We start from the raw sequence: 18,705 nt of genomic DNA, 5'->3' as shown, positions 1-18,705 counted from the left end.
ATGACATCATGGCCATGTCCCTATGCCCATTCGCGTCTGTGGAGAGAAAAGGTGCCCACCGTCACCTGTAAACTCTTAAGTTCAGTGTGTTCCTTCAAATTCGTATTTCAGGTTGCACTCCTCCTCCACCTACCCTATATCTTATCAGAGTCCTACTCAGTCTGAGATAGATAATTGTGCAAAATCGATCTGAAATCACAGACCATCTGTGGACTCGGGGAGAGGGGTCTCCCTTTTGTCCTGGGAAGCAGTGTACTTTGAGGTACCAATTTATGCTTAGGCCTCCAATTGTGTAAAATGACGTAATGGAAAATACCTTGGTAGTAGGATAAGCATTTCAACAGAAACAGAACACCTTCTGTAAACCATTGTACAATTAGTCCATTGTTTTCTACTTTAAAAAGAAAAAACACTTTCTAACTGCAAAAAAAAAAAAAAACCACATCTGAAAAGGTATATTAAAAAAGCCTTTGCTCAGCTCAAGTTTGAAATAGAAATGCCAAGAATTGAAAACTCTATCAAGCTGTTTCACTTCCTTTTTTTGTTTGTTTGCTTCTTTTTAAACCTATAATTTAAGAAAAAAATAAAGAACTGTAGCAGTGCATGCTCCTGCTACCTCAGTGCGTTCTATAGGTGATATAAGAGCTGGATGCAGCTGACTCCCGACTTTTCCTGGGGAAGCTGCCCAGCGCTGCCATTGCTCTGGTAGGGAATGGGGAAGGGTTTGACGTGTGTAAGATATTCCCACCCTGTGGGGAGGAGAGAAAACAACATAGGTAGAAGAATTAAGTGAGAGACTGAGAGTTAGTGTAATATTTAGAAGAATTTCCTTCCTCCATTTTTATGGAGAATAGATTCTTAACCCTGGATGGATAGTGAAGTATGTCAAGAGGGAAAAAAGCACAGAGAACCTTCCAGCCATGGAGTGAGAGACGGATCAGGGCTAGAGACCTGGAATGGGTCATAAGAGGGGACTGGCCACATATGTGGGGGTACACAGAAGGGAGGCTGTCCCGACTAGGAGAGGAGGTGGTCAGTGGTACAGATTGGGTTTGCAGAGAGTTAAGGACATATCCTGGAGGCCTTTGGAAGCCAGATTGAGATATTTGAGTGATGATGCAAGCAACACAGCAGTCCCAAGAAGTCTTCCTTAGATAGCTTCCAGGCCCTCCTCTTGCCCTTGTCCTTTACTCTTAGGAAGGGGAAAAAAATGTGGAGTAGAGATATTAAGTCCAGTGAGCTTTTATTTTTGAAACAGAATAAATTGTTTCTTATTTTACAGTTTTGGCCCCAAGTCTCGGAGCATTCAGGTCTTTTGTTTATGAGCATAGACAACTCTGGACTTGTCTCTATGGGGTGGGGTATAGAATTTCTAGGGCCTGAGTTCAGAGATGTCAGATCAAGATTGTTTCAGCCATTTTGCCCCCTAGAGCTTTATTGCACTATTGGTCCAAACCGCTTATTTTCTTATTTTGCCAGTAGCACAGTTGGAATTAAGAGTATGTCCATCACAGGGGTACGAAGCAAAGATGTGCTGTAATCCGTCAATAGAAAAATGACACCATCTGTTGGCAATGTAGAAAATGACACCATGATGTTATTGGAGGAGGATCAGGTGTTAACGCCGCAATTACAAAGAGATCTGACTTTTGGGTTGTTGCTAGGTTATAAAGAGCACTAATTATAAAGTCACTCGTAGCAACAGAAAAATTAATATCTATAAATTACTCCCCTTGCATTTCATATGCTCCTTTTTAAACAGGTAAAATGTTTGCATGTATAAATCTCAGAATGGCAGAAAAAGAATAGATTAGAAATCATGGTATTGAAGGTGACAGTAGAGTTTTTCCCATATACCGTGTGGCATAAGTTATGGCAGCACAAATGCATTTCTCGACCTAGGAGGGGGGTGGGGAGTAGGAGTGGTTGAGAGAACACCTTGGCGTTTACTACAATAATCTAAAAATCCAATGCCCTAGTAAACTGCAGTCTTCTTAAACCTCTCATTTGCCTGATTTTAGGATTCATGAGGCTTATACGTGCATTAAAACATAAAACAAAAACAGTGACCCAGTGTAGAAGAAAAACTAGCCCATTCCTTTGACAGAGGATTTTCAGTTAATTTATGCAGGCCCCTTTGCACTTCAGCATTTTCCCCACTGGTTGCTAAGCAACCATTTGAGTTACTGCGCATGCCTTTTTTATGATAACTGTCATTATGATTACTTTTTAATTATACAACTGGGACTGTGGATTAAAACAGCATATTGTCACTTATGCTTTGCCACTGCCTTCTAGCATTCTCACAAACTCCTAGATTCACCTTCTGAAATTTGCATGGCAGTGACTTATGATTTTTTGATATCTCTGGCTTCACAAAGGAAGTAGAAACGGCATTGTAAGGGGAGCGAGGTTTTTGTGAAAAATGACTGAACCATACATCACAAACTGGTATTGATCTGGGTGGGCCAAATCAGACATTAGGATCTTGAACCTAAATTATGAATGTCTTTGTTCCTTTAACCATGTCTGCTTCCAACATTAAGTGATGTTAAAAGCTTGTAGTGCTTTGTAGCCTGTGTTTCAAAATTACAAAATGCTAAGCATTTGTTGCTATTAAACCTGCTTTCAAGTAAACCTACCATGAATTTGGGGGAAGGTACAAGCACTAATCCCAAGGCATCCACACCTGTTAAATAGATGCGTTCTTTTTTTGCCCAAATTGCTCCACACACACAGAAGGGCAGTTAGGCAAGATGAAGGGGTTCCTCCGGCAAATAATAATAAAAGTGTGTGTGGCTCACGGTGTGTAAAATACTCAGACACTAGGTACATACAGAAGCTTTTCATTTGAGAGGATATTCTAACATTATTTTGAGTTACTTTGTAAACATAAAGTGAATTTGAAGACAAAGGAGTATGGAAATAAAGTCTGGGTTTTTTTTTTAACCAATTCATTTACAAATGAAATTTTTGGTTGAATAGGATATTTTAAATATTTCTGTCAAAATGAAGAGATATATTGGGTCTGAAAGAGAAATCCACAGTGGACTTCCCATATCATCTATGTGACAGAAGTGGAGACCAGATTGTATTTTAACATGACTTTGAAGTTAGCATGAGGGGCATTAATTTCCAGTACAGTTGTGGGATTTTCCTTGACTCGAAGAGCCCCATGTCAATATGCATGGGATGTAATTTGTTTTGTTGACATTTTCTGAAATAAAACCTTTCCTCAGTAGTGTTTGATCTGGTTTGTTTTTCTTTGTTTCCCCCACCCTACAGTTCAGGGCGACAGCTCAGTGAAGTCTTCATTCAGTTACCTTCAAGGAAAGAATTACCAGAATACTATGAATTAATTAGGAAACCAGTGGATTTCAAAAAAATAAAGGTAGATATTTTGTTTACCCACTTTATTCAGGCAAATAAAGGAAAAGCATAAATTCATTGAAGTGGTTACAGCTGGGACTCAGCGTGGCATCCTGTCTGACCACCCCTGCCACCCAGCCAGGGCTTGCCCCCAGAAAGGTTGGATGTCCGTACGCCTTTCCTTGTGTTACTTAAGCATTATGTTGAGAGCTCATATACTGTGTTACATTTTATTGAGGACCTTTCAGACTCCCCCCAGTTGCTCTTCTTGTTTTGCATCATGTGCTCCTTCCCACCCCCCCCAGAAGGAATACTAGTGGGAGGGTGGTCTCGGTGAATGCTGTTCCCTGGGGTGGTGTAGTCCCGCGTCCCTGGCAGGGCTGTATTCTGTGAACACAAACAGAAAATCAGTCTTTATTAACTAATGATTGTTGCATTTTCTTCTTCCTTTTCTTTTTCTCTATCTTATCCAAAATTTCCATCAGGAAAGAATTCGTAATCATAAGTACCGGAGCCTAGGCGACCTGGAGAAAGATGTCATGCTTCTCTGTCACAACGCTCAGACGTTCAACTTGGAGGGATCCCAGGTCTGTCTCCAGTGGTCTAAAAAGTTTTTAGCCTTAAACGTGCTCAGTTCTTTTAAGTAAAATATTTCATTTTTTACCCTTTGAATCATTGCTACTACACTGGCAGAAGGAAAATGACAAAAGCCTGTATTTCCATGCTACCTCTGTGTAAGTAAATTGAAGCTTTAGCAGTTTCAGATTACTTCTGTACTATCGCTGTACTGGCTCCTAACTATTTCCTTCAAGGCTTGTTTTCTAATAGAGGAGGAATTCAAGTAAATCATTTAAGGTGATGCTGAGAGGCTGGCAGCACCACTTTTGATTGTGTAGAGATGGTGTATTTGATTATATTTACCTACATTTTTCTGATTGTAACCTTGCATCAGGAGTTGAAACTACTGTGATTTAAGAGAAAACAAAATATATATTTTTAAAAAAAAAACTACCTCTAATTGCTTTAAAAAAATTCTTTTTATTAGCCCAACTGCAATTCTTCTTACTCCCCTTTCTCCATAATTAGCAAGTCTAAGCATATATAAGTGAACTGAATTTATTAAAATAACAAGGGGGAGGACACTTTCACTTTAATTACACCTCAATTACTGTCACCTTTTGTAGGAACTCACTGTCTTTTAATCTGTGTATCTGGCCTAATGCTCTCCTACCTGTGAAGAAGAGAGAACACAACATGTCAGCATGTCCCCCAGCCAGGGCAGTGTCAAAACACTGTTAAAATTCCTTAAGCCTTTCTGATCTTACTCTTTTGCCTTCATGTCAATTCTAGTCATCAAATTGGAGAACATAGGAATTGTCAGAATGTTTCTTGAACAGACTCTACCTTGACCAAAATAGTAGGTCTTGAAAGAAAGCCTTGGTATTCTAGACACTCCCCAGACAAAGTTAAGATGAAAGCCAGGACGTAGAGAGTATGGAGAAGAGTCTTTTGTGAATGACCGCTTTAGTCTGTGGATAGATTTTTGGATTCTTGTTGGCAGTATGGCATTACTATGATATGCATCCAGCCCCACAACCTCTCTGTCCTCACTGTCTCACAGCTGAAATGGGTTGATACATGGCCTATTGATTAGGTTCTTTCCCAGTCCATCTGGGATACTTGTTTGTCTTTCTTGAACCACCTTCTTACCCTGTCCATTTACTGCCCCCCAGCTGTGAGGTCCCCCATGCACTGTCTAGGGTGACTTTCATCTCTGTAGACTGTTCTCTGAAGTCTAACCTAAGTCTTGTCACTTCCTGCTATTCCTCAAACCAAACAGTCCATAGTCCAGCCAGACTGATACCATAAAACACCTGCCTCCTCGGATGCATTTCTTTTAATTTTTTAAAGGTCATTGTAGATTCACATGCAGTTGTAAGATATAATAAATACAGAGAGACCTGTGGACCCTGTACATCTTCACAAGGTAGTGACATCTTGCATAGCATGGTACAATATCATAACCAGGAAACTGACATTGACACAATCCCAGATGCATCTTTCATATTCTCATTTCCTGTGAATCCCCCCTCTCCTTTCTCCCCTGATGGAATCCTCCTCACCTTTAAGATCCAGTTCACCTCTGAGGTCTCTGGCAAATGCTGCCCCCATGGCCACATATCAGTGCTTTCTCTCTCTGGGGGCTTTTGTTCTCCTCTCATGCTCACTGTCTTTATTCATTTGTTGCTTACCACAAATCGCTCAGTCACCTTTTTGAGTGTGGGTCATCTTTACAATAAAAAAATATGTTCTTAGAGAGGACCATTTTTTTTTCCTTTAAGTATTTTCTTAATTGTGGTAAAAAGACATAAAATTTATCATAATCATTTTTAACCATACAGTTCTGTAGTGTTAAGTATATTCACATTGTTGTATGACAGATCTGTCGAACTTTATCTTGCAAAACAGAAACTCTTGTGCCTATTAGATAACAACTCTCATCTTCCTCATCCTCCTAGCCCCTGGTAACCACCATGCTACTTTCAGATTCTATGTATTTGTCTTTTTGTGACTGGCTTACGTACTTATGGACTTAGCATAATGTCCTCAAGTTTCATCCAATTTCCATCTTTTTTAAGGCTGAATAATATGCCATTAAATGTATATACCCCTTTTGATTATCCATTCATCCATCCATGAACACTTGGGTTTTTCCCACCTATTGGCTATTGTGAATTATGCTATAAAAATGGGTTTGCAACTGCCTTTTCAAGACCCTACTTGTGGATATATACCCAGAAGTGGGATTGCTGGATCATATAGTAGTTCTGTTTTCAACATTTTGGGGAAAAGGACCACTTTTGAACTTTCTATCTCAGCACCTACCCAGGCTATGCTTAGGTATGTACATATACTGAGAAAAAAAAAAAAGTGTTGATTCCGTAAGTATTGGCTAGTACTGAGAAACTCAGTTATAGGGAATAGCCTCACAATTGCATTTTAAAGAAGGTTGCTTTACCGCAGTATTACTACAGTATTTGATAGAACAATTCGAATAAATGTGGTTTTATAAATACTATTTTTGTAGTCAAGATGAAGGATATCTTATCCACTATTCTCCCTCAAGTACAAATGCTCGAGCACAGACACACACTTTGAAATAATTTCAACTACATTTGGACTTTCTCCTATAACAATATGTATGTCTATATTTGGGTCTGGTATTTTTCTATTGAGTTTTCATGTAGGCATAAAAGCCAATGATGACATTTCAACTAAAATTCATGTCAAACAAAGCTGGTGTGTTGCGTAAGAGAAAAGGGTGCTGCGGTGGTGAGTTTTAGGCCCTCGCCTCACAGTTTTTAACAGATGCCATTTTGACCATTTAGATCTACGAAGACTCCATTGTCTTACAGTCAGTGTTTAAGAGTGCTCGGCAGAAAATTGCCAAAGAGGAAGAGAGTGAGGATGAAAGCAATGAAGAAGAGGAAGAGGAAGATGAAGAGGAGTCAGAGTCTGAAGGTAAGCCCAGGCATCTGGTTCTTCCTTGTCTTTGCCCCTTCCCGCCTGCGTCAGTTTCCACAGATGCTAATGGAAGAGACTTTAGAGTTGGCAGTTCTGCATTCGAGTCCTTAGTCCACTTTGTCCTTGGCTGGGCCACCTACTTAACCCTGCTCACGCTCAGTTTCCTCATTTGTAAAACGGGTAATAAAAATGACCTGCAGCCATGTAAAACAGTGAGCACAGGGCCAGGCTCGTGGCAAATCCTCTCTTAATGCTACCTTTGAATGTTAGTATAATACACATTTTCTATCAACACTACTGCTAATACCACCTATCTGTTCTTTAGCACAGTGGTTTGCAAACCTGGCTTTCTAGGTTTGCCCATGGTGTTTCTCACTCAATAGCCTGTGGTGGGACCTGGGAAAAGGCATTTCTAACAGGCTCCCAGGGGATACTGCTGGGCCAGCAACCACACTTTGACAATTGTTTTCTAAAGCAGTGATTCAAACTGAGTTGGAACTGTGGTCTACTTTATCTATCAGAGAATTTGGTGGTTTTTTTGGTATGCAATGATACTGATTCCTGTCTTTTATTTAAAATGTTGATAGTTTGTTCATCATGGATTTTTTTGGCATTAATTTTGAGTTTTTAAAAATATTCCATTAGAATAATTGATTACTGAGTTTTGGTGCCCCCTTAAGTTTATGTGCAAGGCAGGTGTCTCCATTGTTTTTCCCTAAGTCCCAGCCCTGGTTGATATAGCACTAATATTCCAAAGATTAAGGCTGCTTTCAGAAGTCTAAAATTTCTTCTTACCTGTTTTTACCCCATACCTCCGCTCAAAGTAAGGTATGCTCTGCTATGTAACCTGCTTTTAAAAAAGTATCAGGTTTGTTTCTAATTATACATTTAGTACAGATGACTTGGAAAATAGTTTTTAAAAAGTAAAAAATTTTCTGTAATTCCTTATCCTGATATATATTTAACTTTCAGAAGTTGCCTTCTAATTTTCTCTATATAAATATTGTTTATAAAAGTATATAGCACACTATTTTGTGCCATGATTTTCCTACTTATTATGAACATTTTCCCATAGCAATGAGTATTTCAATATATACAAGTGTCTCTTTCCTGACATTTTCATCTATTATTCTTCTTAGTGATTCTGCCTTTTGTTATTAAAGTTTCTCAATTTCATCTGCTTATTCCCTAAGTTTTAGCATTTGGTGAATACATCTATGTAATCTATCTTTGCTATATATTTCATTATCTTAGAGCCAGATTTCTAACCTGTTTTCACATAGCTGCCCTCTTATCCCATTTAGCTTTTCTGTAATTCCTTAAGACTTGTATTAATTTTCTGTTGCTGCTATGACAAATTACCCCAAACTTAGTGGCTTGATATACCACCAACTTACTATCTCGCAGTTCTGTAGGTCACAAGCTCAGCATGGGTCTCTCTGGGTTAAAATCAAGATGTTAGCAGCCTGTGTTCCTTTCTGGAGGCTCGAGGGAAGAATCCATTTCCGTGCTAAGCCTGGTGGTTAGCAGAGTTCAAGTCCCTGTGTTTGTAGGACTGAAGTGCCCGTTTTCTTGCTGGCTGCCAGCTGAGGGCTGTTCCCGGCAGCGCTCTTTGGCTTGTGTCCCCCCTCGCTCCATCGTTAAAGCAAGCAGTGACAGGTGGAGCCCTTCTCATGTTGCGTCTCTTTGACCCTCTCTTCTGCCGCCTCCTTCCACTTTTAAGGATGCACGTGATTAGAGTCGGCCCACCTGGATAATCTAGAATCATTTCCCCATCTCTATGTCAGCTGATTAGAAATCTTAATCCCTTTTGCCATGTAAGATGACATAGTCACAGGTTCAAGATTAGGACATCTTGTGGGGAGAGCCCACCACACTTGGTAATTAGGACTTTTCCTGGGTGCCTATGGTCATATCCTAAAACCTTAGGAAGCTGTTTGTAGAGCTCACCTGATGGTCCAGTTTATCAGCCTGATAGGCTTCTTGAGGGACACAGGCCTGACAACTGAGTGCCCCACACTCCAGCGCACATTTGGATTATGGTCTCCAGGATGCATTTTCTTGCCCTTACTGCCATTCTTCTGCCCTCTCACACCCTTCTGTACTTCCTTGTCAGGAAGAGCCACACCCATGTAGACAGAGATGTTTTACTTTGTCTTTCCAGGTTATGTAGAAATGCCCAGTATGACTGCCTGCTGGCATCTTTTTTTTAGAGGTCCCCACACATCTTTATGCATTTCCATTAACAGGTTAGGCCTTGTCATCACCGGTCTTCTTGGTGTCCTGAGTTACCCCACCCAAAGCAAAGGGCCCCCCACCTTGTAGCTCATTAAGCAGCAGCCATCTAAGCATAAGGGATAGAAGCCTGGACTGGGAATACTATTCTGTGTAGTAGGATTTGCCAGCTTTTGCCCCACCTGGGGTGAGGAAGGGCACATTGCTCCCACTACACTTTGTAACAGCCCCACTCTCACGTCTTTGGTTAGCTTACATTTCTATGAACTACTTCATTTTTGCAAATGTTTTGGGGGTCCAGGCACTTCACAAAAGAAGTCTGAAAAATTCTAATTCCTTCTAGAGCTGATTCCTTCCATGGCAGTATCTATTTCTAGGAGCCTTAAGAACCACCAAACATGATATTCTAGGCAAAGCTGGTTTGAGCGAGACACCCACATTCTCAGTGACTTCCTCATCACATACTAAAAATGGTATTCTGTGTATGCCTGTCTCGGTAGATACCTTGGAGCAGATTTTCTCTGTTCCTTGCGATACGCACTGTTACCTCTTCCAAGGGTTAGCTCTATGACAGTAGAAGTGGCTGCAGTATTTCTCAAGGCTAATTTGACAGAGCACTGTTAGGAATTTACCATATGGATATGTCCACCCTACCTCCCTCAAATTCTGCCAGGGTATGTTGACAAATAGGTTTATAGCAGCTTTGTTTATACTGACAAAAACTCAGGAAACTTTAACACGGGGGGACTGTTAAATAAATTATAGTGTACTATATGATGGAAAATGTTCAGGTGTCAAAAAGAATTAAGCAGATATGTATGAGGCGATACATAAAAATGTCCCACATATGTGAGTAAACAGCAAAGTGTGGAATATGGGCATGTATAAAGATCCCTTTGGAATAACTGTAGAAATAACTCAAGTGTGTGTGTGTGTGTGTATACATATACACCTGAATTCTTTATAGAGACTTTTATAGAATATATATAGAATTATGCACACTACCCACAGAGAAATGGATGGATTTGCAGGTATGGACATTTTGTTTCTGGAAATAATCGCCAGAAAGAGAACTGCAGGGAGAGAGACTTAGAAATGGGGGAAAGGAGGCTTATAAATTCATGTGTTTGACTGTTTTAACTTTCCATTTTTTACCTTTCTGTGTTGTTAAAAATATTATTCAAGTATTTGAATTTTCTTTTTGTTTCAGTCAGCTGGAGTTACCTACACAGTAAAATTATTGGTCTCCTTTTTACCTTTATATTTTCTAATGTAAAAGCTCTCTGTGCCAGGCACTCTGGGATGTTGGGTTCGTTGCCTGTAGGTCAGCGATTGTTTCACTGCTTGTAAAAAGATTTCCCTGCGATGCCTCATTGGTGTCTGTTTCATGTATTTTTGTTGTAGCGAAATCTGTTAAGGTGAAAATCAAGCTCAATAAAAAAGATGAGAAAGGCCGGGACAAAGGAAAAGGCAAGAAAAGGCCAAATCGAGGAAAAGCCAAACCTGTAGTGAGCGATTTTGACAGCGACGAGGAGCAGGATGAACATGTAAGTGACGCTGGCGCAGACCGAAGGCAGAGAAGTCCTCCCGCCGCTGGTCTGCCCCTCACCCTGCCATGCCCTCTCCGCCTTTTCGTTTTATTATCTGGGGAGGGAAATGTCAGGATTTGGTGAGATTTCATTATGGAGGGATATAAACAGAGCTGCATGATTTAGAACAAAGAATTCGGGGCTCTGTTTATTGCTTTTTTAATAGTCTTCAAAAATGAAAGACTACTAAATCAAATTCCCTTTTCCCCCATTTTTAATCTTCCCACATGCTTACTTATAAATATGGTTCTCTCCATGGCCAGTTAATATTTTATATCCACCACACCCAGCATGGTGCCTAGCATATAGCAGTCGATTAAATGGAAGAATGAAAAAAAGTGTTTTGATGTCAGAGTTTTGGGTTTGAGTTGATTCTTAAGGGGTCATTTAAAAAAAAAAAAAGCCTCAAATGACTTTTTAAGTACCTAGAGGTGTTATTTTTAATATTTGGAAAATTCAAGGAGCATTTATTGAGCTAAACCCTGAAACAGGCACCTTCCTGTATGGTAGCATATTTAATGCTTATATCAGCATCATTAGATGTCACTCTCGAGATATTACCTATTATACAAACCAGTACTTAGCTTGTGGGTGTTTTGCTCCGGTCATGTAGCAAGTAAACAGCAGAAGCTGAATTATAACTCAGTCTAGTTCACCATCCCTGACTGGGCAATGAGGTAGAACAGTAGGCAGAAACTTCTAATACCTTGCCTTTTAAAGCACCCTGCATTGTACCCATTTCACTTTCTTGGGTTTCCTTGCTGCCCATACTTTATTCTTCCTGGAAAGATAATTTTTCATTTTACTGTATATGTTAGTTTGATTTCTCTTCAACACAGTGCCATTTTGGAAAAGTTTCAGAATTATTACCCAACCCCAGACTGACTCTTGAGACAGGCATTTTCAAATACATTTAAAATATTGTGATTTTTTTTTAGAAGACTTACCAGTGCGTAGACATCAAATGCATGTTTTTTTTCCTCCCATGAATTTCTAAAAACATAGGGCTAAAAGTAGAAATTTTTAGCCATAAACGTTTCAAGCAAGAGTGCAAACACTGGCATAGATGGTGGGTAGTGCTTTGGGATTTTCAACAAGGAACTCCCTTTTAAGCTTAGAGGCTGTTGATGCCTCATTAATGTGTTCCTATCTTCTCACAGAAAGATTTTGGGGGGGTTAACTGTTTCCAAACTACTTTGTCTCTTAATGATTTGTTATCATACCTTTTGCTCCCATGTGATTTTATTTCATTTTGTCTTTTTACTTCTAGGAACAATCAGAAGCAAGTGGGACTGATGATGAGTGATCAGTATGGACCTTTTTTCCTTGATGGAACTGAATTCCTTCCTCCCCCGTCTCATTTCTGCCCAGTGAGTGCATTTGTCATATGGGCACTGGGTCGTTTCTATATCATCCTCATCTATAAACTAGCTTTAGGATAGTGCCAGACAAACATATGATATCATGGTGTAAAAACACACACACACACACACACACACACACAAATATTTGTAACATATTGTGACCAAATGGGCCTCAAAGATTAAAACAAACAAAAAAAGCTTTTGATGGAAAATATGTGGGTGGATAGTATATTTCTATGGGTGGGTCTAATTTGGTAACGGTTTGCTTGTGCCTGGTTTTATCACCTGTTCAGATGAGAAGATTTTTGTCTTTTGTAGCACTGATAACCAGGAGAAGCCATTAAAAGCCACTGGTTATTTTATTTTTCATCAGGCAATTTTCAAGGTTTTTATTTGTTCGGTATTTTTTTTTTTTACACTGTGGTACATATAAGCAAATTTAATAGGTGATAAATGTACAGTAGTTAGATTTCACCTACATATACATTTTTCCATTTTATGCTCTATGATCTGGAAAAAATGCTTTTTGAATTGTATAAGATTTATGTCTACTGTAAACATTACTTAATTTTTTTGCTCTTGATTTTAAAAAAAGTTTTGTTGAAAACGCTATTGAATATTGCAATCTATATAGTGTATTGGATGGCTTCTTTTGTCAACCCGATCTCCTATGTTACCAATGTGTATCGTCTCCTCCCTAAAGTGTACTTAATCTTTGCTTTCTTTGCACAATGTCTTTGGTTGCAAGTCATAAGCCTGAGGCAAATAAAATTCCAGTAATTTCGAAGAATGTGGTGTTGGTGCTTTCCTAATAAAGAGATAATTTAGCTCGATAAATGCTACCTCGTATTTTTGAGTTCTAGGGGATTGAAACCCTTGTGCCTGAAGTGGCAGTTTCCTGCAGAGGGCTGGGCACGCTCTTGCTATGGAACACTTGGTAGGGAAAAAAAAGAAGGAGAGCCATTCTCCTGGGATGATCCCAGTGGGTCACAAGGGAGAAGAGTCTATTGGATCCATGACTTTGAACTATGAAACAGCAGGAGAAATACTTCCATGGATCAAGCCACATGAAGTCCCTACTCAGCCTTTTCTAATGGCTTAAACTCTACTCATTAGCCAGAAAATCTATACAGCTATTTGTATCTTTTGATTTTGAAAGATTTCAAAAAGATTCAATTGAAAGACTGGCTTAGTGAACACCCTTATACCCTCCCTACTGAGATTCAACAATAAAAATTAATATTTTATCCCTCCCCTCTTTTATTTGACCAAACCATTGGAAAATAACTTTCAGTCATTAGGACACTTCACCCATAATACTTCAGCATATATCTCCTAAGAGTAAGAGCATGTGCTGGCCAACCTCAAGCTCACTATCACACCAAAAGGAGTGAACAATAGTCCCCTAATATCTAATATCCAAGCCATAGTCACATTTTCCCAATTGTCCTAAAATTGTCTTACATTTCTTTGTTTTTAACCAGGATCTTATCAAGTTTAACACTTTACATTTGATCGTCATATTTGTCTCAGTATCTTAAAAAACCGGCACAAAGATTGGCACATTCTTTCTTAAAGAACTGATGGTGATAGGATCAAGTAGTTTTCCTTTATCACTAATGGGATGGTAAAAACTTCCTTCCTTAGAATGGGTTGAGGAGAACTCCAGGATCCTGGCTTAAATAACACGAGGATTTCCCAAAGCTGTATCCTAATTTGAATCTTGAAGGAAATTTGATCTATACAGAGTACAATACTCCTGAGAAACTCCTTTGTCTTTCTAAATGTCAATTCTCATTGTCTGAATTTCCAGTTAATCTGAACATCAAGGAGTTTCCCTTCTTGGTTTGTTTCTAGGATTTGCTAACTGCAATAGGATAGACCTCCACAAGAGAGTAAACCATATTAGCTTTTCTGGCTGCAATGATTTCATACCAGTTCAAAGAAAGCAATCTTCCTTCCCTGCTTCTACTTCTATATTTTCTGTATTTTTTTGTGCTCTTTGCAATCTTGTCTTGGCCTCAGAGGCATTGCTATTCTAAAGCCATCAAAACTATGGATCAGGAGTTCTGTTGTGTGAAGAATGTTCTCTAACCCTTCTGCTGCTGTCTTTGGTATATTGTTCTCCCTGGCTATAGTGGAAACGAGAGCTGGGGAAGATCGGCAGGTACCTTCACGGTGTGCGGTGGCTGCAAAGGGTGAGCACAGGCCAGCAAGAGGCAGGCCGTCCTAGAGAAGGTGTAATTCTTGCTCCCGTTTTACAAATAAGGATAATGCATAGGAGAGATTAAATAGCAATAGCCTGAGCACCAAAAGCTGGATTTGGAAGTTAGATTTGTTTGACTCCAGCACTCACATGCCTTGCATCTTCCCCACCTTCCCCCAGTGAGTGAGGCTTGGAAATGATCTTTTTGATTAGCCTCAGTACCCCTTCACCTAGCACTTGCTGACACAATTGGCTCACAGACAAGTCCTGGCTCAGTCATCTGGTTCCCATGGCTAAGGATGGAGCTTTCCTCTGAGACCCATTTTTCTTGGCTGGACCTTGCTACCCGGACTCTTTTCACCAGCTTCCGCAAACACCAGGGCCCTGGCTCTTAGACCCCAGCTACATTTGGATCCTAAAGGCTACTAAGACCCAGCTGACCTTAGATATCACTACTGTCATGATCCACCCATCCAGATGGGGGTCTGCCATGAGTATAGGTAGTGATCAAGTTCACATGTGTCCCACCCATTGACAGGACCAAGGGCTTGCTAAGAAGAGTTCTTTAGACCCTGTGATCTCCACAGGTGCTATACAGGGTATGCTTAGTGTACAGCTATAGCTTCAAGCCAAGTCCTCCAGTTCCACATCCCAACAGAATGTCTTGACTGCCCCCTACCCCAGCCTGGCCTTGTAGCCGAGGCAGTCCCTCAGCTCTAGTTTCTGCCTCTTCTCTGCAATTGATTTGGCATATATCATGGCTGGGTCTGCCAGCATTACGGCTGTGCCCAGATAACTAGCAATATTACCTTAAATGGGATTATTTTCATGGGTCTGACCCTTAGAATGGGATGTTCTAAATATGAACTTCTTGATATTCATTAAAAATATCATATAGTCAGAATATACTGGAACCAGATGCACTGTAGCAGGAATATAAGACTTTTTAAAGACCTGATTTTTATGAGAGACTATGATCATGACTCTGAATTGGAAATCAAGTATGTGGGTTATTCTAGGCTTTGCCACAGACTTACCTGAGTTTCAATTTCCTCTACAAAATGTGAAGAGTAATAAGCAAGTTGTCCTATAATTCCAAGCCTTATAGTTGAGGTATACTTCTATGTTGTCAAAGGTTTTATGTTAGAAAAAATGACTTGCAAATTAAATTTTATTAAAAAATCCAGAAAGATTCACAAAAATCAAGAAATAGACCAGAGATGGCTTCTAAGTGCCCTTCAAGCATTGATCTCTATTATTTCATTCCTGGGGAACCATATGAGACCATATTGTGGTCTTGGTTTAGATCACTAGTACATGGATATACATCCAGTACCCAGTTGTCATTCTAGTGAAAAGAAAGTCAACATAAAAGGGAATAACAGAAAAAGATGAATATTTTTTCTCTCTCTGAAACAGCTTTTCTGTCATGTATGTCACAAAGCAGCAATCTTCATTTGTGCTTGACTTAAACCTCATTCAGATTGATACGGTGTAATACTTGTGGGAAATATCTTTGGTTTGCTTAACAGAAAGGTAGAAACATACTCTCCCCTTATGAATAAATGTTTTTCCCACAAGAACATTATATTAGCAATCAATCTTACTACACTGATATCTTGGAGGAATGGGCAAGTCTAATTCTTTTTTTAAATTTACTAAATAAGAGCTACATCAAACTAGATAAAGTACAATTTCAGTCTATATGTACTGTCATAAAGTGTGTGAATTTCTGTTTTGCTTGGGGGGAGGGTAATGAAAAATAATGGGCATAGGCTGAGAAACAATGACTGATAGGGCTAGAATTGCTAGACCTTGGCCTAGGTGAGCTGTATTCATCCCTGGTGTTTAGGACACTGAACTTAATGGAAGGCAAGTGACATATTCTAAATGACTGAGCCCCTTTATGCAAGAAGGTGTTTGTGTTCTACAGCACTTTCAGTAAGGGTTTTCCAATGGTATTTTCCAAGTTGAATAAAGCAAGGCAACTAAGTCTGGAGACTACAGGGAAGCCAGTTTCCTGCTTCTAAACACTGTTTTTTGTTATGTATAAGAAAATAGTCCTCCTCATCTGTGAACCCAAGAGCAGTTATGAAGCAAGGCTCACTGTGGGATTATAAACCTCAAAGAGAATGGACTCATAGCCCCTCAAGCAAATATATGTATTTTTTTTTAATTCTCTTGTAAAAATTTTAATTAAATTCCTCCTCCAGGATTATAAAATGGACATGTGTCCACCACAACCAGAGAACTAATACAAAGAAAATTAATTTGGAATTTGCCCCCCACCAGGCTTTAATAGTCTGGTGTGGTTACTTCTGCACCTTTCTTTGTGCCCACATCAACACATACAGGCATGTAGTCCATCAAAATGCCAGCTCTGCAACTATTACAAATACAACCTGTTAATAAGATTAAGTTGGATTTACTGCTTACTGCGGTAAGAGACCACCACTTTGATGGAGTTTGGTAGTTTCTTTGAAGGAGAAGGTCAAGGTCAGATTTTATTGAAATTTAAAGTGTGTCTTTCAATGCAGGGATTTGATTAGGATTGGGTAAAGGTTATGATGGTAATGGCAGGGTGAGGATTTTCAACAGCAATCAGAGAATCTTAGAGCATAACTATCAGTTGATGCTTTCTACTGAAGGTTTGATGTGTCTTTCAGGAAGCCCCTATATTGAACGATTTGCCTGGGCAAGAGTCTCCTGGAATACTAAAGTGGTAATGAAGATAATGGAATAGTAAAGTCATTTTAATGTAGCCAGTATAAGCTGTGTGAGAGTAGATGGCTTTAGTTCTCTGCTCTACTTTAAGGATAATATAGGTATTTTGTTTTTTTGTTTTTTAAAGCATGCCAGTATTCTCTGAAACTTGCCTTGCTCACTTAACAGTACAATGAATATTCTCCTCCAAGTAAACAGAGTTTAAACTCATTTTTTTGCAGGAGAAAAACAAGGATACCAGAGGAAAGTTTAGCTTCTGACACCTATAGTTACAGCAAACAGTAAACACAGCCTAACCCCTAGCCAGATAAACATAAAAACTCACACTAAGGCCCATTTATCTCAATTATTTTTACCCTGCACCTCATATGCAGCTTGCAACAACAAAAAAAAATTACAAAGCACACTAAAAGATAAAAAACACATTTTGAAGAAGCAGAGGAAGCATCACAACCAGACTCAGATATGGCACAATGGGATCCATGAGGAAGTTGAAAACCAACACAAAGAAAGAAAGAAACAAACAAACAAAAAATCACTTTATAAAACAATAACACAAGGGAGAATACAAAGCAACTAAGTTATAATCAACATAATGTCTGGAAGAGTATCTCTCACATATCAATATTAACATTAAATGTAAATGGCCTGAATACCCCCTTTTAAAAGATTATAGATTGGCAGAATGGATTAAAAAACACCAATATGAATAAAAATGGATACAGTGAATTAAAAAAAAACCTGCTGTCTACAAGAGACACACTTAACTCACAAAGATTCTCATACACTCAAGGTAAAGGGGTGGGAAAAACATTACATGCAAATGGAAACCAAAAGTGAGCAGGAGTAGCTATTCTTGTATCAGATAAAACAGACAGTAAGAAAAGACAAAGAATGTCCTTATACAATGATAAAGAGATTGATTCAACAAGAAGATATAACAATTCTAAATATATATGCACCTGACATTGGGGATCCCAGAATCATAAAACAAATACTATTAGAACTAAGAAAAGAAATAGACAGAAATACGTTAATTGTGTGAGATTTAAACCCTCCACTGACAGAAGCGGACAGATCATCAAGGCAAAAAATAAAGAAACACTGGACTGAAATGGAACTCTAGAATGAATGAACCTAACAGACATTTACAGAACATTCTACCCAAAAACTGAATATACATTCTTCTCATCAGCACATGGAACATCTTCCAAAAAGACCATATATTAATATTAGTCTACAAAACAAGTCTCAAAAATTTTTAAAAATTGAAATCATACCAAGTATCCTCTTAGACCACAGTTGAATAAAACTAGGTATCAATTCTAAGAGTAAATCTCAAAACTATACAAATCAGTGGAAATAATCTTCTGTTGAATTAATTAATCTTTGGGTCAATAATGAAATTAAGATGAAAATTTAAAAATTTTTCAAATGAATGATAATAATGACATAAGCTACCAAAATCTCTCAGATACATCGAATACAGTGCTAAGGGAGAATTTTACAGTACTAAATACCTATATCAAAAAGTTAGGACAGGAATTGACAACATAATATCACACCTCAAGGAACTAGAAAAAAAAGAAGAAACCAAACCCAAAGCTAGCAGAAGACAAGAAATACCAAAGATCATCAGAGAATTAAATGAAATTGAAACAAGTAAAAAATACAAAGGATCAGTGAAACAAAG

At 38.8% G+C, this 18,705-nt stretch overlaps 1 protein-coding gene across 5 annotated transcripts in view; it reads left to right on the top strand.

Annotated features, from left to right (window-relative positions):
- Positions 1 to 12,915, top strand: part of SMARCA2 (SWI/SNF related, matrix associated, actin dependent regulator of chromatin, subfamily a, member 2) — a 163,091-nt gene extending 150,176 nt beyond the window's left edge. For all 5 annotated transcript variants that reach the window (XM_045563426.1, XM_045563428.1, XM_045563427.1 and 2 more), the window contains 5 exons: positions 3,286 to 3,391; positions 3,855 to 3,956; positions 6,759 to 6,891; positions 10,534 to 10,676; positions 11,989 to 12,915. In XM_045563426.1, the coding sequence (XP_045419382.1) occupies positions 3,286 to 3,391; positions 3,855 to 3,956; positions 6,759 to 6,891; positions 10,534 to 10,676; positions 11,989 to 12,024 (520 nt within the window). In that variant the 3' untranslated portion in view covers positions 12,025 to 12,915. The remainder of the gene's footprint in view (positions 1 to 3,285; positions 3,392 to 3,854; positions 3,957 to 6,758; positions 6,892 to 10,533; positions 10,677 to 11,988) is intronic.
- The last annotated feature ends 5,790 nt before the right edge of the window (positions 12,916 to 18,705 follow it).

Source organism: Lemur catta, chromosome 10 (assembly GCF_020740605.2).
Source record: "Lemur catta isolate mLemCat1 chromosome 10, mLemCat1.pri, whole genome shotgun sequence".
NCBI classification, from domain to species: Eukaryota; Metazoa; Chordata; class Mammalia; order Primates; family Lemuridae; genus Lemur; species Lemur catta.
Note: the sequence above shows the minus strand (reverse complement) of the source record. Positions and strands in the feature narration are given on the sequence as shown.